General features: G+C 30.6%; 1 protein-coding gene across 3 annotated transcripts in view; it reads right to left on the bottom strand.

Moving 5' to 3' along the window:
• Window positions 1-20,633, bottom strand: part of LOC135128006 (serine/threonine-protein kinase tricornered) — a 112,969-nt gene extending 92,336 nt beyond the window's left edge. Inside the window, exons 1-2 of one of the 3 annotated variants that reach the window (XM_064054782.1) lie at window positions 20,355-20,633; window positions 19,964-20,079 (exon numbers count right to left, since the gene is read on the bottom strand). Coding sequence is in view for 2 of the 3 variants with exons in the window: in XM_064054780.1 (XP_063910850.1) it covers window positions 293-365 (73 nt within the window). In the remaining variant the exon portion in view is untranslated. Of the gene's footprint in view, window positions 1-292; window positions 403-13,915; window positions 14,036-19,963; window positions 20,080-20,354 lie in introns of those variants that run through there. The other 2 variants (XM_064054781.1, XM_064054780.1) reach the window with 2 other exon arrangements.
• Between the last annotated feature and the right edge of the window lie 26 nt (window positions 20,634-20,659).

The raw sequence follows: 20,659 nt of genomic DNA, 5'->3' as shown, positions 1-20,659 counted from the left end.
TCGTGCATATCTTGGCCGTTTTCAAACGATAAAATTTTCTCGGAACATTTAAAAACGCTTTCAAAGAATCCTGAACGCCTTATCTTTGGAAAGTTTCGCCTTCGTATTTTTAGATTCTATTGACTAACTACTTAAAACTTCGTTAATTTTTTTTATTAAGCACATGATTTTTTATGAAAAACCTACCATTCGCACGTAAATTTCAGTGAGTGGAAATTTTTTCATGGAATACCTGTACATCTATATCGAGCAGAATCAGCGGTTATGAGTCACATCAAAAGTTAATTATTACCTTGGCAACGTGAATAGTCCACAGGTACTATTTTCACACTCACAATTTCAAATTTCTTTTTGTTACGAAACATTTTCAAAGCGTGACAACAAGCCACAAATAAAGTGTCAGATTAAACAAAATATAAAAATTGTTGTATCTCTTTTCCTATTGATAATGGTTTCAGGAAACCTGGTATATCGTGGTTTTTCGTGTGGAAGACACCAAGATTGTCTATCTCTATCTACAGTTTTTCTTCGTTGGAAGCACGTTCATCAACTACTCTCACAATTATTATCTTTTTTTTCTTCGTGAAACTAGACAATAGTAGGAATACTATAATAAAGTTAGTGTTCTTGTAATCCAGGATGACTGTAGTGATCAGCTCCGAAATTTTGTTTTGTTATTTTGAATGTCGTTTGGTACAAAAGTGTAATAAACATAATTACACAATTTTAATTAGTAACGGGATTTGATCTTGATATGGCACAAAATGACCATTTCGCCTACTTATCCTCATAAAGAGGCGTACTGTATGTGAAACAGCTATTACACGGTCGTAGAAAAGTCGAGTTATTTTTCTTAATTATAGAATTTTAGTCTCATTCATCAAGACTATCATACATACCCATTATTATTATTAATACGACAACCAAGTCTCTTGAAATTAGCACAAATAGAATAATTATGAGCAACAAACTGCATATTTAAAACTGACACTTCAAAAAATTGGTACAGGGTTATTTCGACAGAACTTCCTTCGCCCCTGAAGTGCAGCCCCACAAATCCTGCCTCTTTCAAAAATTTATAAAAATTGTTTGCGTTTTTTGTTTTCTTATAACCCCTATAAAGTAAAAAACAGTGGGGTAAAAAACACTCCTACAGCTTTTATGACTCCAATTTTGCAGCTCCCCAATTTTTCATTTTTTTTTTTGTTTCACCATATCTCGATTTGCAATTTTTCGACTTTTTGAGATTAAATTTTTCAGTTTGAGTTTCTGCGGTTTTCATTTTTTTAATTTTTCGAATTGAATTTTTTGGTTTCACTTTTCTATTTTGTTTATTTTTTCGGTTTCTCGTTTCAATTTTTCATTTTTTGGTTTCTTCAATTTTCACATTTTGCAATTTTTCGATTTAAAATTTCTCGAATTTTCAATTTTTAAGTTTCCAATATTTCATTTCTTCAAAATTTCGATTTAAATTCTTTCGTTTCCGTTTTTTATTTTCACTTTGTTTCTACAATTTTTTGATTTTTCAATGTTCCGATTTTAGATATGTTTTTTATTACAATTTTTTTAACCTTTCGTTTGCTCAATTTTTCAGTTTGCAATTCTTCAATTTTTCATTTTTTTTATTTCTTTAATGTTTCGGTTTTCAATTTTTCATTTCTCGATACATATTTAATTTTTTAATTGTTCGATCTGTCACTGTTACAGTTTTGCCTACTTTACAATTTTGACGATTCTATAATTTCTCGATTTTAGTTTTTCGATTTTTCAATTTTTCGGATTTTTTTTGTTTTTCGATTTTTCAATTTTTCATCTTCGAATCAAAAAATGGAAAAATTGAAAAATTTAATCAAAAATGAAATGAAATGAAAACTTCGAAAAATCTAAAAATTCAAAATTAAGAACTTGAAAAATTGAAAAATTAAAAACCGAGAAATTAAAAACCGGGAAATTTAAAACCGAAATATTGAAAATTAAAGAAATCGGAAAATATAATTATTGGAAATCAAAAAAAATGCAAAATTCCAATGTTTCACTTTTTAAATTTCACAATTGTTCGATTTGCAATTTTTCGTTTCCGTTTTTTTTTTTCAATTTTTCAGTTTTTCAATGTTCTGATTTTATAATTTTTCAATTTCTCGATATTTGATTTTTCAATTTTTTTATCTGTCAATGTTACAGTTTTGCCTACTTTACAATTTTGACGATTCTACAATTTTTTGGTTTCTCAATTTTTGGGGTTCCCAATTTTTTAATTCAGTAATTTTTTTCGAAATTTACATTTCTTCGATTTGCAATTACATATTCGGTTTTTAGTTTTTCGATTTTTCAATTTTTCGATTTTTCAATTTTTCTACTTTCCGAATCAAAAATGAGAAAATATGAAATCAAACTTTGAAAAATCTAAAAATTCAAAATCGAGAACTTAAAAAATTGAAGAAACAAAAATTGAAAAATCGAAAAAGTGCTAAATCGAAAAAACGAAATATGTATTGTAAAATCGAAATATTTAAAATTAAAGAAATCGGAAAATATAATAATTGGAAATCCAAAATTTGCAATTTTCCATTTTTTTTATTATTGTACGACAAGCAACTCTTTCAGTTTTATCGGTTTTACAACTGTTGGATGTTTCAATTTTTAGATTTCACAATTTTTCGATTTGCAATTTCACGAGTTTTCGATTTGCAATTTCACGAGTTTTCATTTTTTTCAATTTCTCTATTTTTCATTTCTTCAATTTTCAATGCGCAATTTTTCGTTTCCGATTTTTATTTTCTTTTTTTTTTCAATTTTTCAGTTTTTCAATGTTGTGACTTTATTTTTCAATTTGCAATTTTCGATTTTCAATTTTTCAATTTCTCGATATTTAATTTTTCACGATTTTTATGTCAATTTTGACGATTCTATAATTTTTCTATTTTACAATTTTTGGGTGTCCCAATGTTTCGATTGAATTTGTTTTTTCTCGTTCCCAATTTTTTAATTCAATTATTTTTTTCGATATTTACAATTTTGATTTTTAGTTTTTCAATATTTCAGTTTTACGTTTTCCAGTTCTTCAATTTGCAATTATTCGATTTTTCGATTTTCCAACATTCGGATGTTTCAATTTTTAGATTTCACAAGTTTTCGATTTGGAATGTTTCGTTTCCTTTTTTGTATTTACATTGTTTTTTTCGATTTTTCAATTCTACAATTTTTCGATTCAATACGTTTATCTTTCTTTCCCGTTTTTTCATTAATTATTAGTTTCTTAGATTAAGTTTTTCGATTTTTAGTTTTTCAATATTTCAATTTTTCGTTTCTTCAGTTCTTCGATTTTCAATTTTTCGATCTTCCACTTCTTCGATTTTGCAATTTTTCCTTTTTTCAGTGTTTCGATTTTTCAGTTTTCTTCGATTTTTAATTTTTTCGATTTTTTAACTTTTCGAATAAAAAAATGGAAAAATTACAAAATTTAAAAATCAAAAAGGAAGAAACGAAAAAGTATAAAATGCAAATTTTTAAAAACATTCAATCGAAAAATTGGAAAATCGACAGACTAAAAATTGAGAAACCTAAAAATCGAGAATGTGCAAAATCGTAAAAATGAAATACTTATTGTAAAATTAAGGAAATCGGAAAATCGACAAATCCAAAAATTGGAAAGTGGAAAAATTACAAAAATGGATATCGAAGAATTGAAAAATTGATTAAACCAAAAATTATAAAATCGAAAGAAACACTGAAAACTAAAGATAATGCAGAAACGAAAAATTGGGATACAAAATCCAGGAAATGAAAAATCGTGAAAATGAAAAATAAAAAATTTGAAAAATCAAGGAAATGTATAATGAAAAATCGAAAAATTAAAAATTTCGAAGTAAAGAATTGAAAAATTGAACAAAATTAAGTTGGAAAAACGAAAAATTTGAAAAAATTAATTGAATTTTATTTCTATGATAACCCTTATAAATTAAAATAAAGTTATGTTTGTAATATTAGAGTAAATATTGAGAAGCGTGCTACGCATTCGTTTCAAGTGAGTTTTTCCATTAGAAAATTTTGTGATGACGTCATCAACAATGTTGCAAGGACGCGTGTATCAATTTCGATAAGATGCAATGCCTAATTCATTAATTTTTTTTGAGTAACCCTGTAAAAATAATTCTAAACACTATGAGTACATCGATAAACCACAAGTATAAAATATATTTTGCATATTTCAGAGAGGATTTATTAGACAAAATTTTAAGTTAGTGTCATCAATTTTTGAAGGGGGTTAAACCAATAAGTTTGGTTAACGATTTACCACGATTACGATAATCTCAAAACGTTTGCAGGACTTCGGAGTATTCGTTTCTGCAGTTTCAAAGCTAAATTGCAAAATGTTGTTATACAATTTTGATTTTTTTCTCAAAAATCTGATGTGAAAACTCAACACGGATTCATACACCACAAGTGCAGGAGCATCTTATGTTATAAAAAGAAAAAGAAATTTACTATACATACAAAATTTGTCAACAATCGGTCTCGGAGATTATCTGTTTTACAGAAATCGACACAGACAAACGGAATCGGGAGACCACTTTTTTTCGTACTTTACAGGTCATGAAACGTCGAAAAAACATGAAAAACTTAGTGTGCGCTCAGAAAGTAAATTAAATTCTCGCCAGATTCGATTGTACTTAAAACACGTTAACGTCTTCAATAAGAATTCAGTTATCAAGGCTGCAACTTGTATAACCAAATAAACTTTATTATCGTCATCTACGTTTTTTCGTGGGGCGACTTGAAGATTTGATATTTAAATCCATGAAATCATGAATACCCACTTTGAACTTTACGACCTTCACATTAAACTAAGAAATTAGACATCCGTCAAAATGTATACTATACCCTTAATTGTTTTTGTATATTTGCATACTTATACCTAATTATAAGGGCCCCATCCTCAAAATAAATACGATATACTAGTAGTACTGACCCAATTCAAACCATTAGTTTGCACTTTACTTCGGAAAACAGGCACGGTTTGTTGGACGAAGATCGCTTCAGGTCTTTTAATAACGCTATCACTATTGTTGGCTTATTAATCAATTACGTTCTGCATTTAAAATGAGTGAATGTTAGCTGCACTTTAGGCAAGTAAATATGTATTAGTGCCTCTTGAAGTGAAACTAATAGTTATAACAGATCCTAGAATGTTATGTTATAATTTATTATTTTTAATCTCCACTTGACCCCTTCAGAGACAACCTAAGTAAATTTCCATCACTTGTAAACTACTTCGGCGTTTACACAACTTTGCACTTTTCATACTCACTCCACTGAAAACACGCCAAACGAAAGATCAACATTTCATATTTATTTTCCTTCTTTCCATTCGATCTATATCTACACAGGAAAACTTTAAAATCTTCTTCGATTCTCAAACTCATAAATCGCACGTCTAAAAAAAAGCTAATACCTGGAATTAATTAAACCGAGCGCTTGAACGTGGGCGTTTTCTATTAATACAATGGGAAATTCTTTGGAAAGCAGAAATTTCGACGACCGCCGCTTCGTCAACAAAAACGGCAAATTAAAGCGATAAATATCAGGCACATTTTAATAGATCATTGTTCTTGTTGCCTCGAGTAGGCACGTAACTGTTTTGTCTGCACTTGCCCAACTCGTGACACTTGAGAGGAAATTTTTTTTGTTTTCGAACACGAGAGAGAATTTCTTGCAACCTCAGTTCCGACTTTGACCTAAATCCTAATCGACGGTGGAATCGCACGTTTTATCAAATTATATTGAAAACAGTGGGATTTATTGGCGTTTCCTGCAAAACATACCCGACCAAAACACATTTCGGAATGTTATTGGTTTCAGAAACTGTCGTGTGATAGACGAGCTTACCTTGAATTTTGCGTTTTAAGAACACTTCTGACTTCGTTGAATGGAAGTTCCACTACATTTGTAAGAACGGACGGGCACTGGACAAGTTAATAAATTTATTATCGTTCCTGTAATAGCATTTACATGGCAAATAATTATTGTTTAATCGTATGGTAGTGTAAACAATAGATACTGAAACCAGTAGCGGCTCGCGACTATTTGAGTCGGTGAGGCTCATCCAAGATGGTTATTGGGGTACCGCCGAATACTATTTAATATATAGGTATTCCTACATTATTATAATTTGTCGCGATCAATTGAGGCTTTTAACAATTAAAGTAACTAATAATAAATTAATTCGGAACTGTTGTTGAAAACTTAATTTTTGTATATTAAATCTATACGTCTATCTTTTAATGTGGCATATTTATTTATGATTTCGTCATAAAAGTCAGGTCTTCTGCTCAATTCATTTACTAAGCATTTTTCTATTGACATTAGTGCGAGTCCAGATAAACGTTCTTGTGACATGGTGCTTCTCAAATAAGTTTTAATACGTTTTAGACAGGAAAAATTTCTTTCTGCAACTACGCTGGTTGCTGGAATTGTTACTATTAAAGATAGCAGTTTATTAACTTCAGGAAAAACGTCTTCGAACTCTTTATTAATAATATTTAAACTACGTTGTATATCACTATTTTGGAATTGATCATCATAATATATATTTGATAATTCATTTAATAAACGATCTTTTTGAAAAATTTTTGGATAAGTTTTCATTAATGAGTTCAGTGCTTCATACGGAAACTCGTTGCGATAATCTGTATATTTGGCAGAATCCACAAGAGACAAAAATTCTAATTTATTTAGGTCTGTAAATCGCACGTCTAACTGAAATGTGATACAATCTAAAATTTCATAAAATAAAATGCGGTAAGTTGTAATTAACTCTGCTTCATCAGTTACTTTCCCACGTTTGTTTGGAATACCAGTCCTCAACTTAGCACACTCAAAAATTGTTGTAAAAGTTATCTCGTTCCTCAGTGATTTAATGCGTGAAACAGCCATATTTATCTGAGAAAAACAGTATTTCACATCTAAAACTTTTTTCTGCAGAATTCTGAACAAGGGATCAGTTATTATAAAAATGTTATTATAAATTACAGTGAAAATAGCAAAATCAAAGTCCTCAAAACATTTCAAGAAACCCTGAGCCTTTGTAATAGACTCTATTCCAGAGGACTTGTCATTAACAATCGTTTCAAAAACAACCTTAAGCTTATCCCACTCTTGATGAACCAAGTTAACAACTTTTGAACGTGTGCACCAACGGGTTTCATTAGCCTGTGGTATACTTCTTTTTAAAATGTTATTTAAAGTAAATGTTCTTTTTGGAGATTGATTAAAAAAAGCCGGAATACCTAAAACTGTTGCAAAAAAAATTCTAGCTTTGGAAATTCCATTAGTCCCTTGCTGCAACACTAAATTTAATCTATGGGCCGCACAGTGAGTAAACAAAGCCGAAGGAACCAGAGATTTAATTTTACTTTGGAGACCGTTTAATTCACCCGACATCACACTAGCTCCATCATAACATTGAGCAATTAATTTATTTTCAAAATCAAATGGTTTCAAAACGTTTATTAACAGTTCAAATAAAGCATTGGCCGTCCGGTCAGCACTTACATCATGGAATCCTAAAAACCGTTCTTTTAATTCGCCATTACAATTAACAAATCGCAGAGTAATTGAACACTGGGACTTTTCAGATATATCTGTAGTATCATCAGCTATTACAGCAAAAAATTTGGAATTATTTATTTCTTTTTTGATAAAATCATTCAAATATTCTTCACAACATGAAATTAATTCATTCTGAATAGTTTTCGATTGACCGGTAAAAATGTGACCAACTTTTTTCGCATGTTCACTTAATTCCGAGTTACGTTTAATCATGCAGTCAAAAATTTCTCTGAAGTTACCGCGATTAGCCGAATGGGTGGATTCATCATGTCCACGAAATGACAGTTCTTGTTTTCCTAATAGCAAAGTTACATCAATTAGGTAAGTTAGCAGCTGCCGATTTTTCCTAACGTTTTCGTTGTATAAAATTTTATTTATGCTTGCATGTTCTTGCAAAGCATCGGATATTGTCGACGTGTTTCGTTCCACGCGCTTAAGGCCCATACAATTTTTAATGTGCTCTTTGGAATCATTATGCAGCTTTGTACTTCGCGAGATGTTTTTTAAATCAAAATAACCAGTGGTATTCCATACATTTTTAACATTACCTAATAATAAACAAGGCCAACAGTACAGTCTGTTAGTGCATCTACTACCGCATAACCACTTGTGGCTTTCGTACCATGAAAGCTGAAATGTTCGGCAATAGGTACGTTTTTGAGTTGCGTTTTTCTCTGGACAATTAATTTCGATCTTATGCGTGGGCCGATACTGTAAAATTTCCCGTTTCTCACTTTCACTTCGCCTTGAAAAAGGCGTTTCGAGCAGAGACATAACAATGTCGTATTGGGGATTCATTTCAAAGTAAACGAATAGTATACACTGGAAAGATCCTACCTTTGGTTTAAATGCCTTGACTTTGGACAACCTGTATCTACCTGAGTACACCGTTCACCTGTGTAAACCTGTTAGTTCGAAAATAGCGACCAACACACGCACAGCACCGTAAAATAAGCGGGAGAATGCTTCAGAATCTTGCAAAGATGCAACTTGCTCGTGATAATCACGAATGGTTTTAGAACTGACGATGGAGTGGCCGAACATTTCCGAACAAGTTTTATCTTGTTTTTAAGCTCAAAGACGACAGCCTCATTTCAGCTTACTAAAACATATCTGCGCGTGCGTCACCAATGTACGCTGCATGCTAAAATAAAGGTAGAACTGAACCGCAAAATTCTGAGCCTCTCGTATCAATAATTTCGAATTTGCGGGACAAAAATCAGTGAAAAATATATATTTTTTTGTACAATACGTGACTTTATTAATATTACGAAGCTGTATCTGAATTTTGGATACTGATAATTATGATGTCTTGTTGCATAGGTGAGGCTCAGCCTCACTTGCCTCACCTGGCGAGCCGCCTCTGACTGAAACGACTTTGTTCCAACTAATGTCGTGCTTCGAGATGTTCATACGATTTCTTATGTTACCTGTCACAACTCAAACCTACAATTTTTAGCAACAGTGTTATAAAAAACCCAATTATCAAGAATTTTCTTTTCCAGATTTAAACTAATGGTCACGAATTTTTAAAGCGCTTTCACTGTAAGCAAAAATTACTTTTACTTTATTCATATATACCTAAAATGTGTAAAACAGAGATTTTCACCGTTTTGTAGGCGAAAATTGGAGATAAATAATCATAATTTCGTAATTTCGATTTTGCTAAAAATAAATAATGTGAGTGAAAATATTACAACAAATATTTTAAAAATTTAAGATTCAAATTAAAACAGACTTTGAACTTCACAAATCAGTAATAAACATGATGCGTGAAATTTAATAACAAATAATCTTTACCGTAACCCGTCCATGAGGTCAACCTAACAACAAAAATTTGGTTGAAGGTTGTTTCAAAAGAACTTGCCTGGTCCCTGAAGAATAAAGTAAAAACCAGCGGCGTAAATAGCACTCCCGCAGTTTTTTCAACTTGAATTTTTAATTTTTAATTATTTTCTTTTTTTTTTTTTTTTTCAGATTTTCGATTTGCAAGTTTACGAGTTTTCAAGTTTAAGGGCCGGTTTATAGAACAGCGAGTTAAATATTTAATCCTCGATTAGTTTAACAGAGAATTAAAATGTGGAATATGAGCCCGTGATTGGTCCAAACATGCGCGTTGCCTCGCAACGGACCTCAATTAAAAGTTAATCGCGAATTAACTTTAACTTCGCTTTCTATAAATCGGGTCTAAATTTTTCAGTTTTTCAATTTTCCAATATTTGAATTTTTCAATTTTTGGATTTTACAATTTTTCGATTTGGAGTTCTTGAGTTTGCATTTTTCGGTTCAGTTTTTTGTTTTCTTTATTTTTTCAATTATTCCATTTTTCAATGTTAATTTTTTCAATTTTTCGATTCCTTCAATTTTCCATTCCTTCATATTTTCGATTTGCAATTTTTCGTTTCGGTTTTTAATTTCCTGCAGTATTTTTCAATTTTAATTTTTCGTTTGTTCCATTTTTCGGTTTGAATTTTACAATTTTTCATTTTTTTTTTGTTTCTTCAATTCTACGAGATGCAAGTTTTCATTTTTAATTTTTCAGTTTTCCTTTTTCAACCTTTTGGATGTTTCAATTTTTCGATTTGCAATTTTTCCTTTTGTGAATTTTTGTGAAAATGAAGTGAGCCATTCCTGATTTAACCACTAAAATAAACTGACTCATTCATTAATTTTTTTGAGCCACCTGTTTAACTAAGCAAATCTAAAAAATATTACTGGAATGATAAATCACAACTAAAAACTCATAATATTTTGCCCATTTTGGGTTGAATTTATTCGACAAAGTTTTTACAAGACGTCATCAATGGGGGGGGGGGGGGGAATAAACAGACATATATTAATTAACAATGTACTATGTTTACAATAACTTTAACCCGTCTGCAAGATTTTAAAGTATGTATTCAGTTTTGCAATTCTTGATTTATTTAATAAAATAAATTGACTGATTCATTAATTTTTTTGAGTCACCCTGTATACGCACCTCTAAAAAATATAAATGCAATGATAAATTACAAGCATAGATTGATTACATTTTGCACATTTTAGATAGGATTTATTCCGCAAAATTTTGAGATGACGTCATCAATTTTTTGGGGTTGATAAACAGATACATTTTGATTAAAAAGTTACCATACTTACGATAACTTCAAAACGTCTGGAAGCTTTGCAATTCTCTATTTAACCAATAAAATAAATTGACTCAGTCATTAATTTTTTTAAGACACCCGGTATAAGCAAATCTAAAAAATATTAATGGAATGATAAATGGCAATATTATATTTTGGACATTTTAGATAGGATTTATTCGGCAAAATTTTGCGCCAACGTCATCAACAATTTTGCAAGTACACATGTATTAATTTGGATAGATGCATCTGTGTAATTCATAAATGTTTTTGAGTAACCCGGTATAAGTAATTCTAAATACTATGAGCACAAGTATAAATTCATTTTTAATTTTTTTTGTTTCTTCATATTTCCGATTTGCAAATTTTCAAGTTTAAACTTTTTAGTTTTCAATTTTCCAACTTTTGGATTGTCCAATTTTTGGATTTTCGGTTCGGTTTTTTATTTTCTTTATTTTTTCAATTATTCCATTTTTCAATGTTTCGATTTAATTTTTTGTTTTTTCAATTTTTCGATTCTTCAGATTTTTGATTTGCGATTTTTTAATTTTTCAAGTTTCTTGTTACTTCAATTTTAAAATTTCTTTCCAATTTTTCGAATTAAAATTTCTCGAATTTTCAATTTTTCGGTTCCTTCATTTTTCATATCATCATATTTTTGATTCGCAATTTTTCGTTTCGGTTTTTAATTGCCTTCACTGTTATAATTTTTCAATTTCCCAATGTTTCGATTTTATAATTTTCTCTCTTTTTCATTTTAATTTTTCGTTTCTTCCATTTTTCGATTTGCAATTTTTCAATTTTTCATTTTTTTGTTTCTCCAATTTTACAAGATGCAAGTATTTATTCTTAAAATTTTTCAGTTTTCGTGCTTCAACCCTTTACATGTTTCAATTTTTTGATTTTGCATTTTTTCGGTTTTTAAATTTTTCATATCATCAATTTTTCCATTTGTAATTTTTCGTTTCGGTTTTTTATTTTCTTTATTTTTTCAATTTTTTGATTTTTCGGCGTTGTTTTTTAAACTTTTCTTTTTTCAATGTAAAATATTCCAATTATTGTTTTTTTTAATTTTTCGGTTTTCAATTATTCGATTCTTCATGTTTCAGGTTTTTTAATTTTTCGTTTGTTCAATTTTTGATTTGCGATTTTTCTAGTTTTCATTTTAAATATATAATAATTAAAATTTTTCCATTTTTTAATTATTGGATTTAAAAATTTGTTAATTTATTAATTTTTTCAATTTCCCGATCTTTCAATGTTAGAATGTTTCGACAATTATTTTTCAATTTTTGGATTTCTCAATTTTTCCATTCGATTCGTTTTTTTTTCTTTGGAACTTCTGATTCATTAATTTTTTTTTATTTTTACATTTCTCGATTTTTACCTTTTCAATATTTCAATTTTTCGTTTCTTCAGTTCATCGATTTACAATTATCGATTTTTCAGTTTTTCGGATTTTTCGATTTTTCAATTTTTTAACTTTTGAAAAATCTAAAATTGGAAATCATGAACTTGAAAAATTGAAGAAACGACAAATTTAAAACTGAGCAACTTAAAATCGAAAAAATACAAAATCGAAAAAAGAGAATATGTATGGTAAAATTAAAGAAATCGGAAAATATAATAATTGGAAATCCAAAAATTGCTAAACTGAAAAAGAAAAAAATTTAAAATCGAAAGAACATTGAAAAAACAAAAGAAATAAAAAACGATAAATTGTGATATAAAAAGAAGAAAATAAAAAAATCGAGAAAATGAAAAATAAAAATTAAAATCTTGAAAAATTGAGGAAACGAAAAACTGAAAAATCGAGAAAATTAGAAATTGAGAAACTGAAAAATCGAAAAATGAAAAATTGTAATATCGAAAAATTGCAAAATTGAAAAACTGCAAATCGAAAAATTGAAACATTTATAAGTCGAGAAATTTAAAAATTGAAAAAAATTAAAGTTGACAGAAGGCAATAATTATGAAACCAAAATAATGAAATAAAGAAAAAATTTTGTAAATAAAAAAATGAAAAAACAAAAAAATGGTCGAAGGTAAATAAATCCAGATTTTTCTAAATACCATATGATTTGATTTTGCGAATTTTAGTTTTCATGATAACCCTTCTAAGTTGAAATAAAGATATGTATGTAATGTTAAAGTATATGTGAAGAAACGTGCTATGCATTTGACTGAGTTTTTCCATTACAAAATTTTGTGATCAACTGTTTGCAAGGACACGTACACTATCCAAATTTTCGGGAAAATGGAATGAGTCGTTCTTCATTTAATGAATACGATAAACTGCCCCAGTCATTAATTTTGTGAGTCCCCTATGTAAATAATTCTAAAAACTATATAAGTGCATTCATAAACCACAAGTATACAGTCATAACAGTATATACAGTATTTTTGGGAGGGGATAAACGAATAAATTTTTATTAACGATTTACTGTAATAACGACAATCTTAAAACGTTTGCAATATTTCAGAGCATTCGGTTTTGCAGTTTCAAAGTTAAATTGCAAAATGCTATAATAGAATTTTGATTTTTTTGTGTAAAAATGTAAATATCTAGGATAAAAACCCAACACGAATTCATACACAGACATGTACGAGTGCTTTATTTTATTAAAATAAAAAAATATCTATATTATTGTAAATTTTGGAGTTGACGGCATCCAATGGGTGGTGGGGATGACTGGCCAAATTTTGGTTAGCGGTTAAGGATACGACATAGATACAAAAGTTGACAACAAAATTGATACAGAGGATAGAGACGCATACGGAAACGGGAGACCATTTTTTCGAGGTTATGAAACGTCAAGAAAACATGAAAGCGGTAAGTCGCCCGATGGGATAGAAAACGATAAAGCAACAAAATATACAAATTTCTTTGCGATATGTACGTTTGTGTTTTATGTATTCCACAGTCAACCGACGTCACGTTTTTTTTAATCACATCGTAACGCTTTGAGCTTAAATTAACCGTTAGTATAAGCTCATAAATCACACAAATGCATACAAAGTCTACAAATAGATGTTCAGTGTTAAAAATACGCAACGATTTAAAAATCTGAAGGTGATCGAAAAATACGTTTTTTAAAACAGTGATTACACATGTCATGATTATAAATACACACTTAATGCACTGATAAAATGATTATCCGCTTAAATAATTACAAACTCACTTGGTCTTAGTTCCACTTCTTTCACTTTGATCACGTTTTTATTCGAAAACGAAAATAGAAAACTCATTCTTACAAATTTTCTTAAACGTCTGCCACCCAAATTCGCTCAAAAATACACTCACTTATCGATCAGCCGATTCATTTCTGGATTATATTTTTCTATCGCTGTGTAAAATCAGTTTCGTTATTTTATCTTCGTTTTGATTGCAAGGAAAATATCGCTGTGACGTATAAATGATTAGGTAAATAACAAACAACATTTATGGGGTCATTCTAGTCAGGTGCGATATTTTTTCGCACAAGTTATTTTAAAGCTAGCAGACGAAATAATTTTCGCCTATCAGTCCATCAACCCAAAATCTCTAGGCGAAACGAGCCAACAATGGGTTTACTGCAATTAATGAACTTAGACCTTGTACCCATAACGGTGTTTCGTGGATAAAATAAATGAATAATTCCCAGTGAAAAAATAAAACGTTGATTAGTCGGATTATAACTCCGCTAATTACGCGAAATGAGTTACGAATTATGCGGTCATCCTTAAAACTTGTAATACATCTTCCCAACTAAGAATGTACAAATTTTATAAATTCTTTTAATTTCTTACAGACAAATAAGTGCATGTACTCGAGTTTATTAGTTAAATAGGCTAGCCCACGACCGCTAGCGCCGCAATAATGCATGCCACGGTCCCAACCAACACAATCCACTCTCCACATTATCCTGCAATTTAGATTTATAAGGTGTCACGAAAATTATTTAAACGGTGAATATAAATGGATTTATAATTATTCATCCTAGAATTAGTGAAGTGAAAGTACTGTCATTTGTTGGTTTAGAATAATGGTCCACCGGAAAAAAGAACGTATCATTAATGGAAAACCTGCAATTGTTGGAAGATGTCGAAACTAAAACAAACGGGATCTCCACAACCTTCATGATACAGATGATTACTGTTTGGAGAAAGACGAAATTTCGTCATCGATTTTCTTTACAATTCTAAGTGTGTTTCAATATGGGGGAAAGCGTTTATCGATTCGATAATACTGTTGACACTGACATTGAGGGTAATCCGACAATGACATCGAATTCTATCTCAATATAAACAATGCGCTATGAGATTTTATTCGTATTCAATAACTTTTCAACGCAACATTTAAAGACATATGTAGTTGGATTCATTACTTAAAACACAGGCATCAAATTACATAATACGCCGTGATGAAGTTTTCCTAACTTTAACAACATGTTGCCAACTTTTTTCTGTGACCATTTAACTAATAGAAAGATCTATCACAATTAAAACGAAATCCTTGCTGACGTCACTGTGCAAAAACACCTATTTACAAAAATACATTTCTGTTCTGAATATAACCATAACTTACAACTGATTATACAAATTACGCACGATTAATAACACAATGATTCCATTAGGATAAGACAGCAACATCATGAATAAAAACACTTACTTTATTGTTAACTCTTTAACGGTAATTGTGATTCCTGAGTTTTTATTATTTGCTTATTTTTAAAATTAACGGCGAATTCAAATATGCACCCAAAACGTTCGAGAACAAACCTGTCCAAATTGCGGTGCATCTCAAATCCGTGACCGAACTGCGGTGCAAAATTTTGTTACTACCTGATACTTTATACGAGACTACGGTAAAATTCTCAGTTCGGGGTTAAGTACTCGAAATTCTGAATAAAAAACTTACTAAATATTTTGTAAATAACATATCTATATATGTACTATATATTCTATTATTTTTAAATTTACTGTCAATAAATCCACTTTGTTAACTTTTCAATCATGTTGTGTATGAAAAACGAACCGTTGATCAAATACATAAATATTAATAAATTGCAGTGATGGTAGATGTTATTGTTAGTGATCTAATTCCGAAAGATATGATTATGATAATAAAATCAATACAATAAAGTCATCATAACTGTTTGAGAACAGAAAATATTGTATTACATATAAGATGCATACAGTATCTTATAAACTAAAATTATGATATGACTAGTAACAGAAAATTTGTAGGCGACACATTTCACAAAATTATATCCAAAAATTGCATGATTTTTATAGTGGGCAATTTTTGATTGAATGAACATCTGTCTATGAAGCAGTCTTTTTCAATACTTATCGAAATATGGTTTTTCGTTTTTATGCAAAAATTTCAATTATTTTTCTGATTTCCCTCAAGATTTAAACATTTATACAATAGTTTTAAAAACCCCTACTGTTTCAGAACGAACCGCAATTCGAAATATTTGAGCAAAATTTACACCGCAGTTCGGATACGACCGGACAAACTCTTAATTTAAACAAACATTTTAAAATTTGTTTCACGAGTGAATAGAATTTTATATGTTTAATGACTGTTGTGGGTAAGTTCGTATAAGAAATTACCTTAATTTAGTTTTCAATGATAAACACAAAGAATGAATATTGTAAATAGACTGTATATACCGTGTGAGAGCAATAAAAAACACGATGAAAGACAACCATGTTTGAAAATTTGTTTTTATAGAATATTCGTCTCGTCAGATTACCGTCAATGTGAAAGTTTGAGTTAAAAATGCAGCTATCATAGACAAACTTTCAAAAATCCAAGGCTGTCTTTGATCGTATTTTTTATTGCTCTCTTGGTATGTAATTGAATAAAAAGTGACATTTTATTAAATTATCCTACAACGAGAATTTTCAAGTTTCTTACAATTATTTAGAAAGAGAGAAAGCAAAAAAATTGGTCGATGACTTCGACAGAACTTCCCTCGCCCATGAAGTGCAGCCAAATAAATCCCACTTCTCTGAAAAATTATCTTTTTTTTTGCGATTTTTGTTTTCTGATAAGCTCTATAAAGTAAAAACCAGTGGCGTAAATAACGCTCCTTCAGCTAATTTGACCTGGATTTTTTCTTCAATTTTTCATTTTTTTGTTCCTCCATTTTTTCGATTTGCATTTTTACTTTTCAAGCTTCAGCTCATGATGAATAAAACATTCATCACAATTGAGAAGGGGTGGGTGGGTGGGGCTTATATTTTGTCCATTTTTCTTAATATACGAAGTCTTCTTCTCCCAACAAGAAACTGATAACATGTTTAACTATCCTGTTGTTGAAAGAGAACTCCATATATTAAAAAAAAAAAAAAATAAGGACCACCCACCCGCCCCGATCTCAATTGTGATGAATTTTTCATTCCTAATCAGACCGAAGGGCGGAGTTTAACTGCAAAATCCTCATTTCTCTACAAGAAATTATCATATAAAATATGTTTTTACATCAATATTACTCTAAAAAATTCTACCCTTTTAAAAACAAATTTCATATGGCAATTTCTTGTAGAGAAATGATGATTTTGCAAACTAAACTCCGTCCTTCATCTCATAATGAATAAAACATTCATCACAATTGAGAAGGGGTGGGTGGGCGAAGATTTGAACCTTAAACGAAAAAACTGAAAGCGGATTCGTATACTACAAGTGTGTGGGAGTATTTTTGCATAGCATTCAACGCATTTTAAAATAAGGTTCATTGAGATGACGTCATCAAATTGTTGGTGGGGATAATTAGCCAAATTTTGGCTAGCATTTAACCATCTATATGATATTTCTAACATTCTAACATACAAAATTTGACAACAATCGGTCCAACAGTTTCGGAGATTATATGCCTAATAAAAATGGATACAGACAGACAGACAGACAGACAGACAGACAGACAGACAGACAGACTACTTTTTTCGTACTGTAGGGGTCATGAAAAGTAGAGAAAATATAAAAGTGGCAATTCGTCCGATCGACTCGATTACTATACTTCCTTAGCTTACCCTCGGGAAGTATAGTAATGGTTTCGCATTTTTTTATGTTTTCCGCTTCCAAAGTTAAATTCTCTCCCAACACGGATTCATAAATCGCCAGGTCCAGGAGTATGTTATTTTATAAAATTTAAAGAACGTTCTTTGTAAGATGACGTAATCAATTTTTGGGGGACCGTAAACGGATAAACTTTGATTAACGATTTATCATGCTTCCGATAACGTTAAAACGTTTGAAAGATTTCGGTGCATTCGGTTTTGCAATTTCAAAGTTAAATTCTAAAATGTCGTTATACAATTTTGATTTTATTTCCAAAAATCTGGATGCCTGGCGTAAAAACTCAACACGGACTCATAAACTACAAGTGGAGGAGTAAGTTATTTTATAAAATTTAAATAACATTTTCATTTACTACAACAGAAGTGGAGATGATGTCATGACGTTGGTGGTGGTGATAAGACACATTTTGCTTCCGTTCTACCGTCTACACGATATTCCCAATGTACACATAAAATTTGATAGCAATCGGTCTGGTAGTTTCCAAGATTGTCTAATAAAACTTGACACAACTGTTAAACAAGCAGACGGAAACGGGGACCTATTTTTTCGTACTTTTGGGATCATGAAACGTCATGAAATCCATAAAAACAGCCAGTCGCCTGATGGACCCTTTTACAATACTTCCTTACGTTACGCGCGGAAAATAAAGACACGATCAAAGACGGCCATGGATTTTTGGAGATTTGTCTTTGATTTTCAAATCAAGCTTTCAAATTGGCAGTAATCTGACAAGAGAAAAATTCTATCAAACATAGTCTTTGATCATTTGATTTTTGTGAAATTTTTACTTCAAGATCAATATCTCAATTATTGACGGAAACTTCGAAACGCGGTTTTCAGCACTGTTTTCAGCTTACAAAACTCTAGAAATCATACTAGATGCGTTGTCGACTTTTTGGTTGAAAATGTGTCGTAGAAGTTGCTACAAGCTTTTTATTGTACCTCACTTCCAACAAAAAAAATGCGATTTCAAAAATTTTCGAAGCTACTAAATTTCCATAATAAATAAATCAGACTGTGATTTTTAGAAATACGTGATGCAAAAATTTCAACAAAATTTAAAAATGTATACGATAATAAATTGTTTTAAAAAACTGCATTATTATAGTGAAAGTTGTGGACAGATTATATATAATATTTCAAAAAAAAAAAATCGTTAGATAATGGAGATCTTACATTCTGAAAATGTACTGAAAATCTGAAAACGTAGCAACTTGCCTTAAGCTATTAAAGCAAACCGGGAGATGTCAACGATGTCAACAGTGTCAACGTATTAGAATGTACAGAACACAAAGTAAATTGGTAATGAATAAACAGAGGGTGGCACAGGGAACAATTAAAATTTGTAAAATACACAAAATGAATATTTTAGTAGTATGCTCTCTGAAAATGGTTAAAAAAATTCAAAGATAAAAATTCCAACCTGATTTACTAAGTTTTGAAACACAAAATATTTTTGCTATTTTATTATAATCCGAAATTCTGTAAAATTTTCGCTGTTTTTTGATTATGTTAACATTTTCCTAACGGCAACCCTTTAAAACTTTCAAATAACAATTACGGTGGTTTATACGCGCTTGGTAAATTTTCTTTCTCAATAAGAGACAAAGACAAAAAATACCTACAAAATAAGTAAGATAACAATTAATTTTCGTCTTTCCACTCCACGAGATTGATTTTTTTTTTTAGATTTTCCCCATTACGTAAAACTTAAAAAGGCGTCAAGTTTACAGACCGTTTGTTCGCCTTTTAATCATCACGCCTAGGGAAGAAACTGGAAGTGATGAAAGAAAATTATCCGCGATCCCTCCAGCATAACGCTCCAATTTCCAAGTTTCAATTTTGAAAAAAGAGTGATTATAATAGCTACAGCGTTCCATTTTTAATCGTCCATACTTCGGTCTTTCCGCTAGCGTTTTCGTTGTTCATTTCACTAATGGTATACTTATCAACACCTCGCAATCTTTCTGCCTTAATTAAACAGTTCACCTATGAGCTATAATAAGTAATTTAGTCCAAATTTGGCAAATTTCATTGTCTTAAAAATGATTGCGTGAGTTCTGGTAAATTACCCACCAATCCACAATTCTTTGCGGAAATAATTGTCAAAAAAAGAAGTCCTACTTATGCATGAACATAATAATACACCTGAACTTACCTTCTTGATTTAGCGGGGTAATGGTGGTGGTTGAAGTAGGAGCCAGTGCAAGAAAATTGGGGCACAACTAGCCCCATCCAACGCTTTAAGGCCCCCTGATGGATGTCGGCGAACACCTGCACAAAAAATTGATGTAAATCCATGAATAATGCTTTTCCAAGCGTTCACTGGACATAACGGGTTTTCCAACACAATGCACAACGTAGGTGGAAAAGACATAAAGCCTACGATTTAATTTCTGGCTATTCGTGCACACTCAAAACAATCATCAAAGCCAAAATGAGGCAAAAACGACCCCCGTAAACGCGCCAAGGGGGCTTTTTTACCCCCATTTTGGCCAGTTTGACAGTTGTCGTTGCAGCAAACAAAAGCCTCCAACTGTGACACTTACGATGTGATTTTGTTGCAGAATTCGGCTGGATATCACACTAGAACATGGTGCAAGTCGAAAAAGAGCGCAAAAAACGACAATAAACAACAACGAGGGTCAATTAACTGGTCCCGAATAAAACAACGAAAAAAATGAGTTTGTCTGGCGGTTACACGACGGGATGAACCGGGCACTTTATCACAATTTTCTATCACTGCAAATGATTGATCAGATTTGAGTTAATCTCATGTTTTCATTAACTTTGCTTTATTTTCGGCACAATAAACAAAATTATTGTCAAGTATGAACGTGATATATTGACTGGA

The sequence above is a fragment of the Zophobas morio genome, unplaced genomic scaffold (genome assembly GCF_036711695.1).
Source record: "Zophobas morio isolate AGI-343-1 ecotype UQ-CSIRO unplaced genomic scaffold, CSIRO_AGI_Zmor_V1 ptg000012l, whole genome shotgun sequence".
NCBI lineage: Eukaryota > Metazoa > Arthropoda > Insecta > Coleoptera > Tenebrionidae > Zophobas > Zophobas morio.
Note: the sequence above shows the minus strand (reverse complement) of the source record. Positions and strands in the feature narration are given on the sequence as shown.